This window comes from Anolis carolinensis, chromosome 2 (genome assembly GCF_035594765.1).
Source record: "Anolis carolinensis isolate JA03-04 chromosome 2, rAnoCar3.1.pri, whole genome shotgun sequence".
Taxonomy (NCBI): Eukaryota; Metazoa; Chordata; class Lepidosauria; order Squamata; family Dactyloidae; genus Anolis; species Anolis carolinensis.
In genome coordinates, this window is record NC_085842.1 from 284,576,547 (window position 1) to 284,600,159 (window position 23,613).

The following is a 23,613-nucleotide window of genomic DNA, read 5'->3' on the forward strand; positions in this document are numbered from 1 at the left end:
CCTCGCGCCTACCATTTCACCACACTTGCTGGCGAAATGGCACAGGGGGCGCTCCTCCATCTGATAAGGTCGTTATAGCGGAAGTCTCAACTTGCACAAAATGCTGGTAGCTTTTGAGCCTCCTGTGGTTTAGCCTAGATGACTCAATAACTTAGAGCAGGAAGACTTCTCAGCCCTGAAACATGTTGATATCATTGATATGCAGAAGGTCTAAAGGTGTTTAGAAAAGCCTAATACAATATAATGCAACAGCGGGCTTGAGAAAGACAGAGATACAAGCTTCCCACAACCAAAATCACAAATTTATCCCTACATTTGAGGTATTTGAAGAACTCTACAGAAATACATGTGTCACATACTTTATCATTCAATGTCAAATCACTTTTTCAAATTCTGCTGAAAAATTACAGGGCAAAAGCATCATTTTTGACCTCTGTGTTTGAGCCAGGAAGAAATACATTTCAAAACCACCCACAGTTTACATCCAAATGCATATTGTGAATTCCTCTAAAGGCCTTTAAATAAACATCACACTAAATTTGCTTAAATTTAATTTATTTTAAGAAAATATTTTAAATGCATTACAAGATTTCAAACAAAGCCTTTGAAAGCATCTGATATGGAAGCTGGTTGGATGATGACCGTGAGGATTTTTCTTGCACAATATTATCAATGTTATCATTATTTAATTAAAACATATTGGTAAAGTCAAGTATTTGCTAGCACCACTTCATTTTGAATATAGTGAAATTGTTTTTTTAATCCTATAATGAACATATATGAAGTAGTCAAAGGGGAATGCCCTGGTATGCCTTTAAAGATTTAATAATGCTGCTTCTGTGAGTCTTAATACATTAGCTATGTTGCAAAATTAAACCACTCAGTCTCACTGTTCCTTGATTAATACAAAGAAAAGCTTTAGGAAAGCTGATTGATTATAGCAATAGAAGAGTCAGTGCTTTGCTCCCAAGGGCACAAAGAGTCATATTACATATCAACACCTCACCATATAATTCCTAAAGAACAAAGATTGAATTGCAGGTGGAACGAACTAAGTTCCACCTCAAATTTGTACATCACTGGCTGTACTGAGAACATCAGACAGTTGACGATTGAGTTGCTCATCTTTAGTACTTTGTGTCTTTGGTGTTTGGCATCTATGATCTTTATTAGGCAATGCTTCCTTCTGGGGAAGAATCAGCTGTTGGCTGGCATGTAATTACTTGGAGTCTGCTCTTTCAACAATGACAGCTCACAGCCTTGATGAATAAACAAGACAGTTGTTTAAAAACTATTTAACAAAATGATTTTGTATGCTGCTTTGGATAGCACTCAGGCACAATACAGAAGCCAAGTCTTAGATTTTATTCACTGCTCCACAGAGTATCATTGATATTTCAAGTTTGGCTTTTCATTTTTGGCTTCCACGGCTGACTTTTAAGAGTGCCTGGGTGAGAAAGGTTTCAGCAGCAGGTGTTGCAAATCTCAGCCATTACGTTTTTGGAACATGCAGATTTAAAGGGGAGGGGGGAGATATTATAGCAGCATTTATGGACCAATTCTGTTCACATGACACATGGGTTCTAACCAGCCTTAACATGTAGCAAAAATCATGTCAGTGTGAGGATCAAGATGTGCACTTGCATCAGCACTGCCTATCTTGCGTGCCAGAGCAACTAATGGCTTCTGTGTGCTCCAGAATGCCAGGAAACAAACACAATACTTGACAGAGGACCAGGAGAAATGCCAATTATGAGGTAACATTTTAAACATCTATCTGAGCTGATGGGTCATTAATTTTGCTTGAAAAATTCACACATAATTAGACCTATAAGGTAGGCATTTTAGCACACTGTCACGTAAAGAGTCGCAAACTATGCCCTTGGGTTTCAAATATCTGCCATATAGAGGGCAGTGTTTTATTTAAGGGAGAAAAATAGCTGCAACAAAACTATGCCAATAAATCTATTGCATTTTGAATCAGGGTATAGTACTTTCTGTCCCTAATACAATGAGCCCTTGGCATCTACTTACGTTTGGTTCCAGGTCTTCCGTACAAATTGCTATCACTTCAAATTAGCATGGTTGAAGGGCTATGCTTAAAAATTGCTAGGACTGCAACCAGTGTTTTGATTATAGAGATTTTGGTAAAGTTCATACAAATGTATTTTACAGTAGAGGAAGATGTCTCAGAGGAAGTCTAAATTCCATATTTTCAGATCATTTGGTTTTTTTTCCCCTCCAATAGAGGAAGTGCAATTTTTCATTTTTGAGATTAGATAATGGACCTGAAGTAATACTTTTACACACATTTATGATAATTATAGAACATTTTTCCCCAAAGAGAAAGAAAATAAATCTCAATTCTCTGGTCTGTTTCATAGCAAAAAATATTTGGATCTACTGAAGGCAACTTAAGCCAACACTTCTCTAGGATTCATAACTAGTTTCCTGCCACCTGTATTTTTCTGTGTTTTGGATGGGATTTAATTTGGCCTTTATCCGCACAGGATTCCTGGAACATTTTAACTAGTTGTCATTAAACTTTCAAACTCGCTTCTGTTTGCAAACTTAATTTGATTATAACTCTTGCAATATGAAGGAAATGAAATGAAAACAGAAGCAAAGCAGGAATTAGCACACTAATCTCAGGTCTATCACCTTCATGCATCTCAGAAGACCTGGAACCAATGAATGCAATGAAGAAAGTTGTTGCTGTTCTTAGAAAAGGAAAGTAATCACTTAATGACAGAAACATACAGTTAAGAAGTAACAAACCAAATCACAAACTTATTTTGCAAAAATAAAAGAGTTGTTTTATTTATACCCCATCTTTTTCCCATGAATAAGAATCCCTTCATATTCAATCACAACTATTATAAAACATTATAAAACACAATGGAGATTGGGATGATGCCAGAAGTTACAGTATGTTAGAAAGGTTCTTCAACCACTGTATAAGAAAATACGAATAATACCCCACACCTTAAGCTACATATCAGGATCCAATTTCCTTTTAGCCACAACAGTCAGTGGGTAATTATGAGTTACTTCTTCTCATCTATAACTAACATATGCTCCAACTGTTCTGATTTGGCAGAAACAGGCAAGATTAATCTTCTTTTACTTTTTTCAGCTGCTTTGAAAATGGCCTAGTTTCTCTCTTCTCTTCCCACTTTCCCCTTGTCGTCAGTTTATTGAGTTCGAAGTCCAAAAACAGTTTTCAGGTGGTTCTCCATACTGTGGATTTCACCTTTACGGATTTGATTATTCATGGATTTAATTAGTATATTCTCTTGAAATCTCTAGGGCCTCTTCTACACTGCTATATAAAATCCATATTTTCTGATGTGAACTGGATTATAGGGCAGTGTAGACTCAGATAATTCAGTTCAAAGCAGATAATGTGGATTATCTGCTTTGATAATCTGGAGTATATGGCAATGTAAAAGGACCTAGGTTAGCAGACGTTTATAGAAATTCACTGGAGAACCGAGAGATTCCTAAAGAAAAGATTAGGCATTTAGACATCCTCCACAATGAGTATTGAAATTTGACCTTAAGATCAAGTGGAGGATCTAGAGCAGGGGTCCCCAAACTAAGGCCCGGGGGCCGGATGCGGCCCTCCAAGGTCATTTACCTGGCCCCCGCCCTCAGTTTAATATAATATTTTTATATCATTTTAAATAATATAATATATTGTATATACATAAAATATTGATAATACTATTATAATGTTGTACAATATAATACTAATAATACCATAAAATAATAACTATATGATATATATTACATATAATATTACAGTATAGTGGTATAGTTCAATATAGTAATATATAATGCTAATATTTTGCTATGCTAATAATATAATATATTGTATGTACATACAGCTGCTCTGGGTCCCCTTCAGGGTGAGAAGGGCAGGATATAAATGTAATAAATAAATGTAGTAAATGAATAAATAAATAAATAAATAATTTTAGACTTAGGCTCGCCCAAAGTCTGAAATGACTTGAAGGCACACAACAACAACAATCCTAATTAACTTGACTATCTCATTGGCCAGAAGCAGGCCCACACTTCCCATTGAAATCCTGATAGGTTTATGTTGGTTACAATTGTTTTCATTGTTGTTGTTGTTTTGCACTACAAATAAGACATGTGCAGTATGCATATGAATTTGTTCGGGTTTTTTTTCCTCCAAATGATAATTCGGCCCCTCCACAGTCTGAAGGATTGTGAACCGGCCCTCTGCTTTAAAAGTTTGAGGACCCCTGATCTAGAGGATCTGATCCCTGGTTATCAGATTTGAACTGCATTATATGAGTCTACACTGCCAGATAATCTGGGATAATCAGATAATCTGGGAACAGATCCTGGGATATAGGGCAGTGTAAATCCAGCCCTAGAGAGGTGCTCTCTTGGAAGGGTGTGTGTGTGTGTTTTTTTTAATTTATTTATTTTTGTATTAATGGTTTTCCCACTTTCATTTGGGGAGGGGGGGGGGGTAAAATCCTGCTTTTCCCAATAGGCTCAGAGAAAAGCAAACTGCTATAGCCTCTTCTAGCTTGTTTGTTCTTCCTCATGAATACCATGACATTTGACATTCTGGCCACACTGTGATGTTGCTTGGCTACATCCAGTTTCAATTTGTGAACTGTTGGATGATATGAATTACCTCCTAGATTCCTGTGGCTGTAAAAAGTAACAGATGGACACTATCTAAACATTTCTGGAATATGTGCAGGATTTCAATGTATTAAGCCAATAAGGTAAATAAACAGACAAAGTAGTCCACAAAGGATGCCCTGTCAGACACCTATCATTTGATTTCTGTGCTGTGCTCAGGGGAAATAGGTTTTAGATTGGTAGACGCAAGAATATCTTCCCTAAACTGATAACAAAAGCAAACATTTACCATATGTTGGCCTGGGTGGGGGAAAAATACAAATCTCCTGTTCAGAAATTCCTTCAGGATGAGCAACTAAAGGGTCAGAAAGCAATCAACAGGCTGTAATGAGCCATCAAAGCATATATGAAGACTTGCAAAAATCAGAAGTTCTGGACAAGTTTTGGAGTGTTTAACATGATTTGATTAGTTTATGTGAACACAGTGAAGGAGAGAAGTTGCCCCAATTAATCAGGAGTCCAAGTTTAGTGGTCTGGGAATAATCTGGATGAGCAAAATGATGCTTAATGTTTTTACAATTGTATGCTGTGGATGGCTGCTATTTCTTCTGGGGCAAAACTAGCAAACCGTATGGACACAGACTGTGAGAACTGTGTAGCAAACACTTGGATCTACCAGCAAAGTGTCTAGAAACTTTTCTGGAACAAAACACAATTAACTTACTGGGCAGTGGGAGGCAAGATTTTTAAATACTGTTATGTTTAATTCTGTTTTAATGCTTGCTTATTTGTATATTTTAAATTATGTGGTCATACTTTTAATGTAAGCCACTTTGAGTCTCCTTCAGGAGAGATGAAGCGGTGTATAAATTACCGTGAGGTGATGTCGCTGAGGTGTATATGAAACATAAATGAATTCAGTGTTTACTTGGGTCCCATTACCCGAAATACCTTATTATGCACATATACGCAAATGCAGGTGTTCTAAAATCCAAACACTTCTGGTCCACCACTGCAGAACAAAACTATGGCATAACCTATAGAATTTTATTTCTTTGGCCTCCAAAGAGAATAAGGGTGTATCTTGTAGAATTAATTCAGTTTGACTCCAAACTACAAATCCTGCCCTGGCTCAATGTTATGGAATCCTGGAGTTTGGTGAGGCACCATCATTCTTTGGCAGAGAAGGCTAGACTGTAAAACTACAACTCCCAGGATTCCATAGCACTGAGCCCTAGCAGTTAATGTGGTGTCAAACTACATTACACCTGCTGTGTAGATACACTCTAGGAGTTGGCAATCCAAGAAAGTAACTTTTCCAATCTCAAAACAGATGATAAAAGAGAAATGAGGAAGGCTTAGCTTTGAAAAGCCTCAGTTAATGTTAACTCCCTCCCCCACCTATCCGTCTTTCTTCACATAGAACAAAATGACAAAATGGTATAAATAAATGTGTTGTTGAAGGCTTTCATGACTGGAATCACTGGGTTGCTGTGAGTTTTCCGGGCTGTATGGTCATGTTCCAGAATTTATTTATTTACAACATTTCTACCCCACCTTTCTCACCCATGGGGACTCAAGGAGGCTTACAGAAATTGGCAAAATTCAATGCCCAGAACAAAATTCAATAAAATCAAGCAACACATTTAAATCAATTAACAATACTTAGTAAAAACCATTATACAAAACTTAAAAACATTCTCTCCTGATGTTTCACCCACATTTAGGGCAGCCATCCTCCGAGGTTGTAAGGTCTGTTGGATTTGCACTGAATTGCTACTTCAAGGTCTGGTTTCTTCCTGCCTGGGGGAATCCTTTGTTGGGAGGTTACCTATCTGGAATGCCCGTCTTCTGAATGTTGCTCTTTATTTACTGCCCTGATTTTAGAGTTTTTAAATATTGGTAGCCAGATTTTGTTCATTTTCATGCTTTCCTCCTTTCTGTTAAAATTGTCCAGTTTCCATTAGACCTCACAATCCCTGAGGATGCCTGCCATAGATGTGGGCGAAACGTCAGGAGAAAATGCTTCTAGAACATGGCCATACTGCCCGGGAAACTCACAGCAACCCAGTGATTCCAGCCATGAAAGCCTTCGACAACACAGGTATAAAGTTGACTTGATTTGACTTTAAATAGTCGTTCCTTCTCCTTGACAAGAAATCTCTTGCCTTTTAGTCTTCCCTTCATTAAAATGGCAAAAGGAGGGGGAACCCCACCAGCAAAAACACACAACTTCCCCCTCTCCTACCTCTCACTGTACTGAAAGTTCCACTTCCGGCTTCTTTAAAAACTACATGTCTTTTCTCTTCCCGCCTCCTTCGAGTCCTCAGAGCAGTCCCGCCTACGTTCTTGATTCCCTCCAATCAGAGCGCCGGTATCATCTTCGCTGGCGCCAATCGGGGGCTGCCGTTTCCTTCGACCAATCAGCAGGCGAGCCGAACTACCCCGTGTCTTCCGTGCCCCGCCCCTTGGCTGCCGGATGTCTGATGTGGCTCGCGGCGGCGCGTAACCATGGTAAGCGAGGGGCGCGAGAGAGAGCAATGCGGGAGGGAAGAGGGCGTCTGTGGTGTTTGTTTTGTAGGTACGGGTTGCCTTCGCTTCTGCCTTTCCGAGGCCTGGCTTTAGAGAAGGATTGGGCTCCGCGCAGGAAGGAAGGAGCTCTTGGGTCCTCTCATTTAACTCCTTGCCTTCCTCAAAAGGGGCCTACACTGTAGAATGCACTTTGCCACTCTTTTAACTGCCATGGCTCAATGCTATGGAATCTTGAGGCCCGGTAGTTTTACAAGGCCTTTGGCGTTACTTAGTGACTCGTTATACTACAGCTCCCAGGATGCCATAGCCTTGAGGGGAGCTTCCGATGGCCAAGGAGATAAAGGCCTCGTGATTTGAAGGTTGGGCTGCTGACCTGAAAGCTGTGAGGTTCGAATTCCACCCGGGGAGAGTGTGGATGAGCTCCCTCTATCAGCTCCATGCGGGGATATGAGAGAAGCCTCCCACAAGGATGGTAAAACCAAAAATATCCGCGCGTCCCCTGGGCAACGTCCTTGCAGACGGCCAATTCTCTCACTCCAGAAGCAACTCCGGCTGCTCCTGACACGAAAAAAAAATAGCCTTGAGGAGCCCCGGTGGCGAAGTGTGTAAAAGCACTGAGCTGCTGAACTTGCAGACCAAAAGGTCCCAGGTTCAAATCCCTGGAGCGGAGTGAGCTGTTGCTCCAGCTTCTGCCAACCTAGCAGTTCGAAAACATGCCAATGTGAGTAGATCAATAGGCACCGCTCCGGCAGGAAAGTAACGGCACTCCATGCAGTCATGCCGGCCACATGATCTTGGAGGTGTCTACGGACAACGCCGGCTCTTCGGCTTAGAAATTGAGATGAGCACCAACCCCCAGAGTCAGACATGTCTGGACTTAACGTCAGGGGAAACCTTTACCTTATGGCAGTTAAAGTGGTGGCAAACTGTATTCTATAGTGTAGACTAGGCATGGGCAAACTTCAGTCCTCCAGATGTTTTGGACTTCAGCTCCAACTTCACCATGCAATGTGGTTTACACTTAGGATTGCTTGATCCTCATTATGGGCTCTATTTCAGAATACAGTAGAGTCTCACTTATCCAACGCAGTCTGCCTTTTAGTACTCAGTGTTTTTGTAGTCAATTTTTTCAGTACATTGTGATGTTTTGGTGCTAAATTCATAAATACAGTAATCACTACACAACGTTACCATGTATTAAACTGCTTTTTCTGTCGATTTGTTGTAAAATATGGTGCTTTGGTGCTTAATTTGTAAAATTATAATGTAATTTGACATTTAATAGACATTTCCTTAATCCTTCCTTATTCAACATTTTCGCTTATCCAAAGTTCTGTCAGCCTGTTTATGTTGGATCAGTGAGACTACTGTATCCCCTTACTTTGCTTATTCTGGTTTAGTGCCCTTAAGGCTCATTGTGGGACACGTTTGTGTCATGCTGCCCTGGAACCACATAAGTGGTCGGTATAGATATGCCCAAGGAGACTGAGTAATGTATTCAAACTCCAGGAAAAGAGATTCCACTTAAACATTAGGACCAACTTCCTGCTGGTTTGAGCAGCAATGGACTATGTTACCTTTTAAGAGTGGTGGAGTCTCCATCTTGATGGGTTTCTAAATAGAGGCAGGATCTGTCAGTAGGGCTTGGATTGTGTCTTCCTGCATGGCAAAATGGGGTGGACTGGATGCACTTTAACATGGTTGAATTCTTTGATTCAAAAGCTCAGACAGACCGACATGAGAAAATCTACTCCATCAGGTAGCCTGGACATCAGTTGCATTGAGGCTTAGAGATCATCACAGTGTTTTGAACTGTAGCTGTTAGGAATTGTGGGAGTTGAAGTCCAAAACACCTGAAGTTTGCCTATGCCTGGTGTAGAAGATGCACCCAGAGAGTCATCTGGAGGTTTACCTGCCCTTCCCTGCTTTCCCATACCCACATTGAAGTATGTGTTGTGCAAATAGAGCTCCATGAAAGCAAAGCAGGATATTGAAGGGCGAAGAATGATCACAACTTACATTTTCATTCCAGTAAGGTACAAAAACAAATACCACCTGAAAAAGTGTGGCATCCCTTTCCTGGAATCCTGAAATACCCCCAAATCCAAAATTGTCCAGAGGAATGGATGGCATAGTTACACTTTTATTTTCTGGTGCTTTAATCCACACAAACCTTGTTCCATACACAAAGTCATTTTTTAAATATTATGTATAAAATTACTTCCAGGTGATGTGTAAAAGGTGTACATAAACAAATGTGTTGACACTAGGATCCCCTCTCCAGGATATCTCATTTTGTTGTTGGTTACCTTCAAGTTATTTCAGACTTGTGGTGAACCTATCACGGGTTTCCTGGAAAGATTTGTTAAGAAGTGGACTTCACTTAGCTTTCCTGTGAGATGTGATGTCGAAGGCTTTCATGGCTGGAATCAGTGGGTTGCTGTGAGTTTTCCAGAATTTATGGCCATGTTGCAGAAGCATTCTCTCCTGATGTTTCACCCACATCTATGGCAGGCATCCTCAGAGGTTGTGAGGCTTGTTGGAAACTAGGCAAGTGGGGTTTATATATCTGTGCAATGTTCACAGTGGGAGAAAGAACTCTTGTCTGTTTGAGGAAAATGTGAATATTGTAATTGATCACCTTGATTAGCATTTAATAACCTTGCAGCTTCCAAGCTTGGCTGCTTCCTACCTGCTTCCTCTGAGACTTAGTGAATGCAGCTTGTCAAAGGTCACCCAGGAAGTTTACAGAACTGAGTGACGATTTGAATCCTAACCTGCAGGCATTTAATCCTGTGTTCAATGCACTGCACCACTCATGTTCTTCATTATGTACATACAGTGGGTCCTTAGTATTCACCGGGGTTTGGTCCTCCAAATCCCATTATATATAATGACATAGTAAAATAGTGCCCTTTATATAAAATGGCAAAATCAAGGTTTGCTTTTTGGGTTTTTTTTTTATTCAAACCATTGATAGTTGAATCCATGGGTGCAGAATCCGAAGATGTGAAAGACCAACCAATACTCATTTACTGCTGGAATCCAGTGGCCATGCAGGCTGGGAAATTCTGAAGTCTTACTATTAGAGGTTGGGCATCTCTTATTTGGAAATCCAAAATACACCACAATCCAAAATTGTCCACATGAGTGGCTAAGATGCACAAAATTATTAAAGTATTGTGTAGAATATTAACTTCAAGGTGTGTGTATAAGGTATACACCAAATATGCATAAATGCATTTTTTTTTTATTTCAACCATCTCCCAAATATCTCATTGTGTATGTATTTACAGATACAGGCACAGGTTAAGTATCTGAAATGTTTGGTACCAGAAGTGTTCTGTAGTTCAAATTTTGAAATATTTGCATATACATAATGAGATATCTTGGAGATAATTTGATTCAAGTCTAAAAACAAAATCCGTTCAGAAGGATGTGATATGGAAAAAATAGGCCTCTGAATTTGGATGGTCATCAAAAGTTTCGACCTTTCTCCTGTTATGTCAATTTGCCCTTCGCTGTGAGGGTATACCCAAGGGAGAATAACATGTCAAGGAGATTCACTAAATCTAAAGTGTTCCTGGACCCATAAAAATTATATCTGGAAAAATGTCATTACCTTTTTATCATAGAGTGTTGTTGCTTTTGTGATGTAATCTAATCAATAGCTTCAGGAAAAAAAATTCAATGTGTTGTCGAAGGCTTTCATGGCCAGAATGGAGCCCCTGGTTGTGCAGTGGTTAAAGCCTTGTGACTTGAAGGTTGGGTTGCTGACCTGAAGGCTGCCAGGTTCAAATCCAACCCGGGTAGAGCACGGATGAGCTCCCTCTATCAGCTCCAGCTCCATGTGGGGACATGAGAGAAGCCTCCCACAAGGATGGTAAAAACATCAAAACATCTGAGCGCCCCCTGGGCAACGTCCTTGCAGACGGCCAATTCTCTCACACCAGAAGTGACTTGCAGTTTCTCAAGTTGCCCCTGACACAAAAAAAACGGATGGAATCACAGGGTTATTGTGTGTTTTCCAGGCTTTATGGCCATGTTCCAGAAGTATTTTCTCCTGACGTTTCGACTACATCTATGGCAGGTATCCTCAGAGGTTGTGAGGTATTGGAGGATGCCTGCCATAGATGTGGGCAAGACGTCAGGAGAGAATACTTCTAGAACAGGGCCATACAGACTGGAAAACGCACAACAACCCCAAAATATATTCATTTATCAAGTTTTAGGTTTATAGAGTGCTAATAAGAGCAGCTTTATTGGAAACTGTCTTTTGAAAAAGTCACAGCCTTTTAGTATCTGTTTCAAGATGATCCATGTTTTGGGAGATTTCAGGAGTAAATGATGCATTAGAATAGTTCCTGATTTTATAGACATCAAAGATTCAATAGTGATTCTAAAATTATAAAATAAGTTATAAAGGCTGGACCATGACCCCTTTTTTGTATTGCTCTTTTTCTTTTAGTCTGCGATCTTCAACTTTCAAAGTCTACTGACCGTAATCTTGCTACTTATATGTACCTGTGCCTACATAAGATCCTTGGCTCCCAAATTATTGGATAACAACCAGACTGGGTATGTGAATGTCTTGAAATGCTGTAGAAAGAGAAGTAGATGTAGCTGCTTGTTTATTATGTTGTTTTTTTCAAATATAATCACTGATATAAAGATTTTTATACTATACATTGCTAGTTTGTGAAAGCTGACTTTTCTAGTAAGAATTCATTTATTAACATACATTAAAACTATGGAATTCATTGCCACAAGATGAAAAGCTTGTTGCATGATCTTGGTTTTCTTGCTGCTTAACTGCAACCCAGCTTTTGCACTGTCTTCTTTCACCTTGGTGATAAGGTTCCTCAGCTCTTCCTCACCTTTGGCCATCAGAGTGGTATCATCTGCATACCTAAGGTTGTTACTGTTTCTTGCAGCAATTTTAACTCCGGCCTTGGAATCGTCAAGCCCTGCACGTACCATAGTCATTGGTAGAAATCAAATCCAATCTACTCGGGATATTGGGAGAATGGACTTTAAATAAAAATAATTCCAAATAAATTGCATGGTAAAGGGGACTTAGAATCCATTTCTGATATCACGAGGGATCTTTCTCAAATAAGGTTTTTTAAAAATTCCACAAGTCACAGGATTTTAGACCGTACTCATATTTTTAATTAAGATATTTCAGCCCTCAACGAATTCAAAGATCCCAGAGTGGGGTGCAATACATTTTCACAGTTTAAAATAATCTTTAAAAAGAGTCATTTAAATATACTAAAACATATGAAGCAATCTTACAAGTTTTTTTAAAAAATTGTTAACGCTATTTGAAATGTTTTGAGGTATTTTAACAGCTTGTTCATATGCAGATTTGGATTGATTTAGTTAAACTCCACAGCTTTAAGTTATGTTTTCACTTGGCACTGGAATGCCAAGTCAGGCCCCTTAAGAGTAGACACATCCATTGCAAGGATGCCACAGCAGAGAAAGTCCCCTGTAAATGGTATCTCATTATGACAACATTTTTTTCTAATTCCTCTTAATATGCTTTCAGATTATTGGGCATATTCTGGAAGTGTGCCAGAATTGGTAAGTATGTGTGTTCATTGTTTAATGTCTGGACATAGGTGTTAGCAGATGAAATGTTCTCCAACCATCCTAACTGCCACTACTGTGACCTCAGAGGGAGAAAATAAGAGACAATATCTGCTGAACTTAATCCTCTTCCACACTGCCATCTCTTTTTCTTTTTGTGTCATGTCTTAATTCAGTAGTTCTCAACCTGTGGGTCCCCAGATGTTTTGGCCTTCAACTCCCAGAAATCCTAACAGCTGGTAAACTGGTTGAGATTTCTGGGAGTTGTAGGCCAAAACACCTGGGGACCCACAGGTAGAGAACCACTGTCTTAATTAGAGTGTAAACCTGAGGCTAGGACACTGTTGTTGCTTTTTACTTATTAAGCAACATCACATACAGCAATGGTGCTAAATAAACAAATAATGATGGTGGTGATGATATCTGCGTAACTTGAATCTTTATATGCCTTTAAAATGTTAACATGTTCAAACATGTTTGGTGAGAAGCGGGCCTTTTCGGTGGGTGCTCCTAGACTATGAAACCCCCTCCTAAGAGAGACCAATATTCTGCAATACAGTGCTGTCTAATTGGTTTTTTTTTAATTTTTGTATTTGCTTTGTTTTAAATTGATTAAAGTCTCTGTCTGTTAGCCACCTTGAGTCTTCTCAGGGAGAAAGGCAGGGTATAAATAAAATTAATAATGATGATGATAATGATGATAATGTTGACATTTCCAAATATTTGGTGTTATGGAACTCTTTTCTGTCACTTTGCTTTGAACCATCCTAATCTGTGGTTACTAATATGGACAAAACTGTGCTATGCTGATAAATGTTCATGAAAACTCCATCAGTACATTGCTCTAGATAGAAATCCTCAAACATACATACCTACCCAACTATGCTGCCCTGACTTAAAAAATGATCGGTTGAAATATTTGTGTTCCATGTCTGTGAGATCTCAGATTAATGGATACTAAGAACCATCTGAACAATTTAAAAGAATTTCAGATTAAAACCATAAAATAATCTGAATATAATGAAAATGTATTAAATCAGTCAATAAGCTGAAACATGTTAAAAACCATTTATATATACTTTAAAAAATAACTTACGGCTTATAAAATGGCCGAAATAACATTACAAAGATACCAATGTTGTTGTTATTTGGACCTCCATGAGTCTGTTTCTACGAGGGCTATCCAGAAAGTACATTACGTTTTGGAATTAAAAATGAACAAAGTACAGGAGAAAACATTTACCATATGTAGTTGAAAGCCACACCCAAATACGATATTTCACATAGTCGCCATTCAAATTTAGGCACTTACCGTAGTGATGAAGGAGCTTTGCAACTCCTTCCCCACTAAATTCTGCCGCTTGTCCTCAACCAGCCAGTCACCTCTTTCCGCAGCTGTGCAGCGTCGCCAAAATGCTGCGTTGCCAGCCATGCCCCCATTGTTGGAAACAAGTGGTTGAGGAAGCAAGCAACAGAATTTAGTGGGGAAGGAGTTGCAAAGCTCCTTCATCGCTATGGTAAGTGCCTAGATTTGAATGGCGACTACGTGATATGTGGTATTTGAGTGTGGCTTTCAACTGCATATGGTAAATGTTTTCTCCTATACTTTGTTCATTTTTAATTCCAAAATGTAATGTACTTTCTGGATAACCCTCGTACATACAATTGGCCCTCTGTTTCATGGATTCTACAACCCAAAGCTTGAAAATTGGTTTTTTTTTAATTCCAAAAAAGCAAACCTTGATGTTGCCATTTTATATAAGGGATATTCAATTATATGTAATGGGAATTGAATATCCATGGATTCTGGTATCCACAGACAATTATGGAACCAAACTCCAGTGATACTAAGGCGTTCAGAAAACACTCTCTAGGCAGTTCAGCATTGATAGAAAAGATTGGGAAGAATGAAAACAAGCCATACATCTAAACAGTTCCCTGACTCCAGTAAGGGAGTGTAATTGCAGTGAAGTAAACTACAAAATCAATATTACTGGATCAAAAACATGTTGATCTAGCACTATATTCTTGAAAAAAAAAATGGACAATGAGTGAAACATAAATACAACCTTCTCCCTGCATTAATGAGTATGAATTGCTCATCTAATACTTTCAATAAATATGCAGTGACAGTCTCTAAAGTGGTAAAATGTCACAGGTATTTGATAAATAATATAGGGAATAAGTGGTGGGTAAATTCATTTGGTAACATTTAAAACTTTATATGGTAATTAATCAATTGAAGAAAGGTTCTAATACCTTCACTATGTAATAAAAATAAATAAAAATTTCTAAAGCTTTTGAAGTGGTGATGTGTTCAAGTGATTATGCATGCCAGTATTCTTTCAAGCAAATCTGGTTGCCCAACACTGACTAAGAAATCTTTCCACAGCAAGAAACAGTTCACTGACTTTTCCCATAAGAAGGGCCACCACAATTACATTACAAGACATTGTCATCATCTGGCACACATTTAATTAAACTGCAAATAGCTGTGTGAATTAATGTCTGAAATTCTACATCTGCTTAGAATTAATGTTGAGGAAGTACACCACCTACAGTTTTACAGTTTTCATATGTGCACTTCTTTTTTGTTTATATTAAATGTCTGTTTGCACTACTCAACAAATAGGCAAATTTTCTGTGTAAAGGGTGCCAATGTACAAAAAGGCTATTTCAAGACAAAAGGAAAGCTAAATTCTACATTGATGCAGATTTATTTATTTATTTTAATTTATTATTAAAATACACATTAATTTACAATAAAACACACTTAAAGCCATCAGCATCACGTGATCCAAGAGCAAGGTCCGGGCCGTTCTATTGGTCAGATTCCGAGCTTTTCATGTCTATTGCTGCACCAGGTTTTCAAAAGCTTGGTCGAAGAGCCATGTCTTCACTTTCTTGCGGAAGCTCAAGAGGGAGGGGGCTGATCTGATCTCCCTGGGGAGGGAGTTTGTTCTATTGAAAAAAAGATTTGTGTTTGTTCTATTGAAAAAAAGCCAAGTAGTTAGAAGCAGTGAAGTCCAGACAGTAACTAATTTGTAACTTGTTGTAATCATGGTAAAGCCATGCAAACTTCTCCTAGATTTCATTCAAACTAAAAAAAAAACCTAGTTTTTGAGAAGTGATTACTTTTTGTTTTGATTATTAGGAACCCAAAACTCTTCATTTTAGACTGATAAAATGAAATACCCTGGGTGTAGGTGTTTAACCCTTCTACTTTGGCAATCTTCTGGGTTAAAATATTCCCCCTTTTGCAAAGACAGAGAGATTATGGCCTCTCTTGTTTCTGTTCAACAGACTGAGAAGTAGGATAATGATGTAGACTACTAGGAAACGAAAGAGTAACTGCAAAATCCTGAGATAAGAGTATTATATCTATGGCCACATCTACTGTTTCCAGAATCCAGTTTCAAAATGCTGTTTACCTGCTTTAAACTGGTTTTAATGGCAGTGTAGACTCAGATAATCCAGTTTAAATCAGATAATCTGCATTCAAAAACTGGATTATATGGTCAGTGTAAATGGGGCCTTAATCACATTGATCATGGAGTCAGCTGTCTTCAGCATACTGATGGCACCCTAACCCAAATCTCATTTATGTTCTTCCCCAGCAGTTTCATAGAGATTTTAAAGGGGGGAACACAAGATGGAAACACTCTATAGCTTCAGTGGTCAATGGGAAGGATTTCCAATTTTAGTCAGTAGAACATTTAGAAATATATACTCTGTGATGTTAAGCATACCTTTTTTCGGAAATCCATAATACCCCTAAATCTGAAATTGTCCATAAGGGTGGCTGGGAAAGTGATATTCTTACCATGGATGGTAGAATCTGGATATGGAAGACCAACTGTATGTAGAAATAGACATTCTGCACTTTTTCTGTGAATGTGAATACTAAAGGGAAAGAAAATTGCCTGAACCTGTCCACTGTCATTTTCATTTTCTCTTACTAATTTCATTGTTTTGTACTACTGTAGTTCTTTTGTCATTTATTTATTTATTTCTTTATTTACAACATTTCTACCCCGCCCTTCTCACCCGAGGCGACTCAGGGTGGCTTACAACAACCGGCAAAATTGAATGCCAAACAGATCAGTAAAACAGCAACACATTTAAAACCATTAACAACTATTCATAAAATACAACACATAAAATACATTAGTCAGCTAAAACATATAGTTACTTAAAACCACTTTTCCACGGAACCATTGCACATAAACCCATCAAGTTGACTTTAACTTATGACAGCCCTATCAGCGACTCCCAAAATATACAGTACAGTTACCCACTGTTCTGATCAGGACTTACAAAGTCATGGCTGTGACTTCTCTGATTGAATCAATCCACCTGTCGTAACATCTTCCTCTTTATGCTGTTTGACTACTTGGCAAAGTTTGAAGCATAAAAGATCCCAGGATTGCTTGTGTGTGAGAGTTAGCCATCAAATTTTGTTTTTTCTTCTAGGTGAACGAAAGAGTCCTTATGTTGCTGTGTGCTGTATTGCGATGGCCTTCAGTATTCTGTTTGTCCAATAAGCTGGAACACATCAGGAATATATTGCTGTGAAACTGCCATGTAATAAAAGACTTCGGAAAACAGAAAAGAAGAAAATACTTTCTGCACATCCATTGCTCTGTCTAATAGTCAAGCCAAGCTTTTGACAATTTGTTTCAATATTTTTAGTGAGAGGGTGGTGATTTGTTAAGTTATGAAAACGCAGTTATTAATTGACACTGTTAAATTATTGGATTGTGCCTAATGTGAAGTGTATTCTGAATTTCTTTTGAGAAACGTTAAGATGTACAACTAAAGTCATAATATTTCTCTGAGAACTGAATTTGATGTTTGAACCCATACTCTTTTTAAAAAAACCTATTATTTCAAAGGCTTAACCATTTTTTATTTTTTGAAAAGCAAACAGATGGAGACAAACAGGAAAAAAATGTCATCACTCTGATCAGATTTCTTTTTATGGTTAAAATATATAGTGATGGTCTGAGAAACAGGAAAAGTCAGAAAGTATGCAGGCAGAGTCAGAACTCAGAGGATTTCAGCTGAGACTTATTAGATACTTTCTAATGAATAAAGCTGTATTTTACTGATGGAGAATCTCTTAAGTTTATAAGTCCATGAAAGAAAACAAAAATTATTCTGCATTATGATTTCATCAAGTAAACACTTATTGTGTTAAAAGTCAATATTTCTCAAAGTGTTTGGTTTAATTTGAACCTGAATTTTAATAAACAATTTACATAGCAGTGCTCTGTATTGCTAATTTTGTGTACTCAATTAAGATCTGGAACCTGGATGAATTCTTGAGACATATATTCCTTCATCTATTAGAATGTGGAGTTAAACTTCCACATTGAAATCTGCCTTTCCTAAATTCTTTGTCTAGACTTTAGCTGTCAGCTTCTATAGCACAAAAGGCAAAACCTTTTAAAAAAAAAACTTATTTGCATTCTGTTAATTAAATTTAATGATCTATTGTGATCATTATTTTGCCTAGTTAGATACTAGCATATTAGTAATAGTGTTTGTGGGACTTTTAAGCTTAATTTAAAAGAAAAACAACTTATGATCCCCAAATATATTGTTTATTACTCAAAAATATTTTCATAGATTTTTCTATCCAGAAGATGGTGTTACATTTTTCAGAATTAATCTGTGTAAGAATGAGACAATTTAGAATTAAACAGTGTGGTTTAACAAATGTTGCTGAATGCTGAATTGTAAAGCTATGCAGTTTGGCACGTATTTTGGAGAATGTTGAGCAGACAATTTTCACACAGTTAAAATGGAAATTTATTCATGGAAGTGAAGGAGATGTCAGCAGCCAGTGGATACATATTCTTTGCAAGCAGCGTGGCATGGCATAATTTTGGATGCTGTTTTCTCAAAACAGGATTGCAAAGAAGATACAATATGCACATCACAATTTGTGGTGTGTTGAGTTCTTAAGGACCTGACCACAAGTGGAGCTGAGAATTTTGTGTATACATCGTTTCAGTTCATCACCAATAAAATGCAAAAGAAATTTTTAATTTACATTATATCATATTGAGAGCCAGCGTGATGTCATAGTTCAAGTGTTAGACTATAACTCTGGAGAACAAATTCTTGCTGAGGCAAAAAAAAACCCACTGGGTGAACTGGGACAAGTCACATACTCTCTCTCAGTTTCACAGGAAGACAATGGCAAACACTCTGAGCAAATCTTGCTAAGAAACCCCTGTGGTAGGGTCACTGTAAATCAGAAACAACTTGAAGGCACACAGCAACAAATCATACATGTTTTTAGAAGGCTAAATTTTAAGAGTTTCCATTTTATTTCTAAAATCAGGCATTTAATTGCAAATTAGAAATTAAAACATTTTATGAAAAATACATTTAAAATTGAGTTAAAGTTACTATCTTTTAAAGTATTTTAATTCATATTGTTTCTCTGTCTACAATATTTTAAAATATCAGACAATATACGTGTCCTGTTTTATTTTTAAACCATGTTAATTATGTAGCTCATAATATTCAGCTTAAGATTCTGTGTTGTTAAATGTAACTACAGTGATACAGGGATTGTTTGTTTTTAAATTATGCCTGACAATGCCAGCCCCTCCAAACCTACCTGTTCAACCTAGCAGTGCCCAACCGAAGGCTGTCAGGTGAAGCAGATTGGAGCACTGCGAAATTATATCTGTACTGATCTCACAGTCATGAGGTACACTGAGAACAGGCAGCTGCTTCTCTCAATATGCCCCATGACCAAAAGAGTGCTGCAGTGGTCATTTCCCGATGCGATGATCTCTGGTGCATCAAACCCTTCAAATGCGGCAGTGCCAGATTGAAAAGTCCAGTTTAGGCTTTGTAACTACTGAAAATCATGCCAGCCCCAGTTTATGAACAAGGATGGAAAGACAAAAATTGCAACAAAGCCAGGGCATATTACAGCTTGGTGTTCGGCACTCAATGCCTCTTTGTTTCCAAATCTTCCTATAATAATGCTAATTTGTAACAGCCGATGGTCAAAGGACTTACTGTAGCAACTTTTTCAGTTTTTCCAGGTTTGTCTCTGATGGCTAAGGAGCAGTTATTAAAAGTTGTTGCACGTTCTACACAGTTTACAGTGCCATGCATTTTCAGTAATTGTTTCACCAGTTATTTAAGTCACCATTCCATTCAAGTTAACATGCTCTGGATCCTTTTGATGCTGGTCTGCAGGTGTATATGCATTACAAAATTATTGCAGTTTGACATCATTTTAAGTGTTATGGATCAATGCTACAAAATCATGAGAGTTACAGTTTTTTTTTCCTAAAGTGTTCTGGTGCCTCACCAAACTACGAATCCCATAATTTCATAGCATTGAATCGTGGTAGTCAAAGTGGTATTAACTTTCATTAATGAATGTTAAAGAATTTTAATGTGTTATTGTATTAGTAGGAAACTAATTTCAATGTGTTATTGTATTAGTAGGAAACTAATTTTCACTTTTAATTTGTAAATTGATTTGTTATTTTCTTGGGAAATACCCATTAGACCACTGGTTCTCAACCTGTGGGTCCCCAGATGTTTTGGCCTACAACTCCCAGAAATCCCAGCCAGTTTATCAGCTGTTAGGATTTCTGGAAGTTGAAGGCCAAAACATCTGGAGACCCACAAGTTGAGAATCACTGCATTAGACAAATCAGTCTTTCGCATTCTAGGAATTAATGCATATGATACAATTAGAAGTGCATGTGACATATTTGGTAATATAAATCTCTATTGTGATAATGAAAAGTCCATTTGTTATCTTGTAAACATATGACTGGAATGGTGGGACAAAGTCATTTCAGAAGAAATATGAGGCAAAGTCAGTTTAAAAAAATTCCTAGTTTATACCTTCTGACTGGGCATTCTAAGAACTTTGTAACTAAGAGTTTGCTTTCTTTTTTCCTTCTGCCTTTTTGATGTAATGTCTTCAATATTGTAAGCTTGAGAAGAAGGGACTGTCTTATTACTGAATGTTTTAAGCTCGCTTAAGAGCCTCTCCTCTTTTTTGGCTGAAAAGCAGGATAAAAATCCCATAAGCAAATAAAGATGAGAATGCCCAACTTAAAAGCAATTGTCTATACAACCAGGGGTCTGTCTGACTTAGAGACTTCAAAGTCTGAAAATGAAAAAACTCAGCAGGATGTTTTGGATCTCTTGTTCATTCTTTTCAGATTAAATGACCTAGATCTGTGAACTACATAACCAAGATAATCAATTGTGGCTTAGTTATCCTTTAAGACCTTTTACCTTCCTTGTCCTGTTTGCAATCAAGGTAGTAAAAGATTGAAGGAAGGAAGTACTTACTTCTTTTTACTGATTACTTATAACCAGAGATTGAAAACTAAGTAACCAACTTGCTGAGTCAGTATCGAATTCTTTCTTGCAAAGCTAACATTTGAGGATTGGCAATTTATAACTGATACAGTAGAGTCTCACTTACCCAACATAAACGGGCCGGCAAAACGTTGGATAAGCAAAAATGTTGGATAATAAGGAGGGATTAAGGAAAAGCCTATTAAACATTAAATTACGTTATGATTTTACAAATTAAGCACCAAAAACATCATGTTTTACAACAAATCGACAGAAAAAGCAGTCTAAAACATGGTAATGTTAAGTAGTAATTACTGTATTTATGAATTTAGCACCAATGAAAACATTGGCTACTAACAAATTGACTACAAATAAAGATAGAATTGCATGAAATGAATTTACAGTAGCAACATTGTTGGAAATTAAATCCATAAAAACTAGAGAAACAGCTGTGGATCGGGGTGGGAGGCAAACTGCATTGGATAATCCAGAACACTGGATAAGCGGATGTTGGATAAGTGAGACTCTACTGTACATACTTATGGCACTAATTAATTAATCACATGTCTTCTTCATCTTATTGATTTTTAGAGAAGAATAACATAAACAATTTTACAAATGTTATGTTATAGAATTTTGAAGAAGAGCCAAGACAAATGTGTTACTGAATAGGAAGGCTCATTCTTAATCCCTCTCTCCAAGTATATCTGGATACCCACAACATTGTAAGGTTCCTGCTTTAGTAAAGTACTAATTTTGAAAGTTCCTTTTCAAAAATTAAGTTTTTCTATCTTTTCATTTCCCCTGAAGAAGATTTTAATAGAAACATAGTGTTTTGCAAAGGAAGGGAAAATACATGTCTTTACTTGTTAGCAGTTGTTTATCTATTTGTGTTCTATTTTGCTGAGAGCCCCTTTTCCTTTTCACATAAAGGTAGCCTTTTTTACAGGTAAGATCAAATTTGAATGCTTTAATATCCTCATACCTGACATTCTATTACTGTTACTGCCATACAGTCTAGCAAAAATGATGGATGTGTTTATATATGTGTATGCATACCCAGATGAATGGCAAGGAAATAACTGCAAACCACAGACAAGCTTTGCTTCTCGGTATTTATCTTGATCATTTTCCTTGGTTATGTATCACAGTTATGTGTGAACATGGCTGGATATATTGCATTGTGACACACTGAATTCCCTTAAATGAATGTCTCTGCTTCATGTGCAGGCATTTTTGTGTTTCTCCTTTAATTAAAAAGGAATTGAGGGAGGTCCTGTTACATGGTAGGTCTCTGTCCTACTGGAATATGCATTAAATGTGAAACGTGAACCCCTTAGACTGATGACATCTGGCATATTTTCAACCAAGTTATCATCTATTAGCTCTGACTAGTGAATGTGTGGAGCATAGGGAGAACATTTCTTTGAACTATTTAAACTTAACACATTTGAACAAATGCAATATCTACAAAGGTCTCATATATGCTATTCAAATCTCATCTTGATTGCTAATATATTACAACTTGTTTTGTAATAATATCTGACAGACTGTTGTTTCCTCCTAAAGTTGTTTCCTTCTGTGCAACTGCTAACCAAAACAAAGGTTTGAATATTAACTTGCATTTCCTTATGTTGTCTCTGTGAATATCTTCACAATATGAACCTACTTATAATACTCAACAGTTCACTTAAACATTAGCTTAGTGATAATACGGTCTATGCATAAAGGGAGAAATCTGGATGGAAAATACAGAAGTAATCTAACCTAGCCATGCAACTCTTTGTTTAGAAAAGATGTAAAAAAAATCAAGTTTGCATGCAGTTACTATTACTTTATACTGTAGAAAGCAATCAGATCAATGAACATCTTGACAAAGATAAATGTACATGGTATTTCTTGGATTTTCTTATGCTGTCTCTGGATGTGCACTAAACACAGATTTGATTCATATCCTAACTTAACAATATTACTAGAACTCATTTCTGTTTATCAGACCTTTACAGACATTTCATGCTCGATAACCTCCCAAGGTGCAAGAGACTTTTGTCCTATGTAACTTTACATTTTGATCTTTTAAAAGGGAGTCACTACACTGCTTTTTTAGGTTTGGGTGAAATGTGCATGGTTAATCACTCCTTCGCAACCCAAGCTATTCTAAATAATGTGTGGCTTCCCCTTAAGAAAGGTGTAAAAAAATGAAAAATACAGTTAGCAGTTTTCATAATGTACCAGCTGTGATAAAGCATCTCTAATTATATGATACAGCTCTCAATCGCAAATCTGCACTATCCTCTCCTCCTTGACTCCCCACAGCCTTTTGGAGAGCTTGAGAAGATGCAACACTTATTTATAGATACCTAGGACTAAATCTAACTAAGCATTAAAGGTCAGGACTATTCCACCGTACCCTTCTACTGCATTAACCACAGAATTTCCCAGCCCTTTGAACAAAATATGTTTGTAGGGTGTTTGTGGGGAGCTCAGCAAAGTGTTTCCCCT

At 37.5% G+C, this 23,613-nt stretch overlaps 2 protein-coding genes across 3 annotated transcripts in view; one reads left to right on the forward strand and one right to left on the reverse strand.

Annotated features, from left to right (window-relative positions):
• The window catches only part of xrcc4 (X-ray repair cross complementing 4), a 153,378-nt gene extending 146,379 nt beyond the window's left edge, over positions 1–6,999 (reverse strand). The window contains exon 1 of one of the 2 annotated variants that reach the window (XM_008103006.3): positions 6,878–6,999. The gene's annotated coding sequence lies outside the window, so the exon portion shown is untranslated. The remainder of the gene's footprint in view (positions 1–6,877) is intronic. The other variant, XM_008103005.3, reaches the window with a different exon arrangement.
• Positions 7,000–7,013: 14 nt separating this feature from the next.
• Positions 7,014–18,023, forward strand: tmem167a (transmembrane protein 167A). The gene is made up of 4 exons (XM_003216281.4): positions 7,014–7,143; positions 11,630–11,739; positions 12,716–12,750; positions 17,230–18,023. The coding sequence occupies exons 1-4, from the start codon at positions 7,141–7,143 to the stop codon at positions 17,298–17,300; spliced, it is 219 nt and encodes a 72-aa protein (XP_003216329.1). The 5' UTR covers positions 7,014–7,140; the 3' UTR covers positions 17,301–18,023.
• Positions 18,024–23,613: the final 5,590 nt, after the last annotated feature.

Excerpts from the sequence above, each read along its gene's own strand:
- tmem167a (XM_003216281.4), top strand. Across the intron at positions 11,740-12,715 it reads TTGGATAACAACCAGACTGG|ATTATTGGGCATATTCTGGA; the intron begins GTATGTGAATGT and ends ATATGCTTTCAG. Across the intron at positions 12,751-17,229 it reads CTGGAAGTGTGCCAGAATTG|GTGAACGAAAGAGTCCTTAT; the intron begins GTAAGTATGTGT and ends TTTTTCTTCTAG.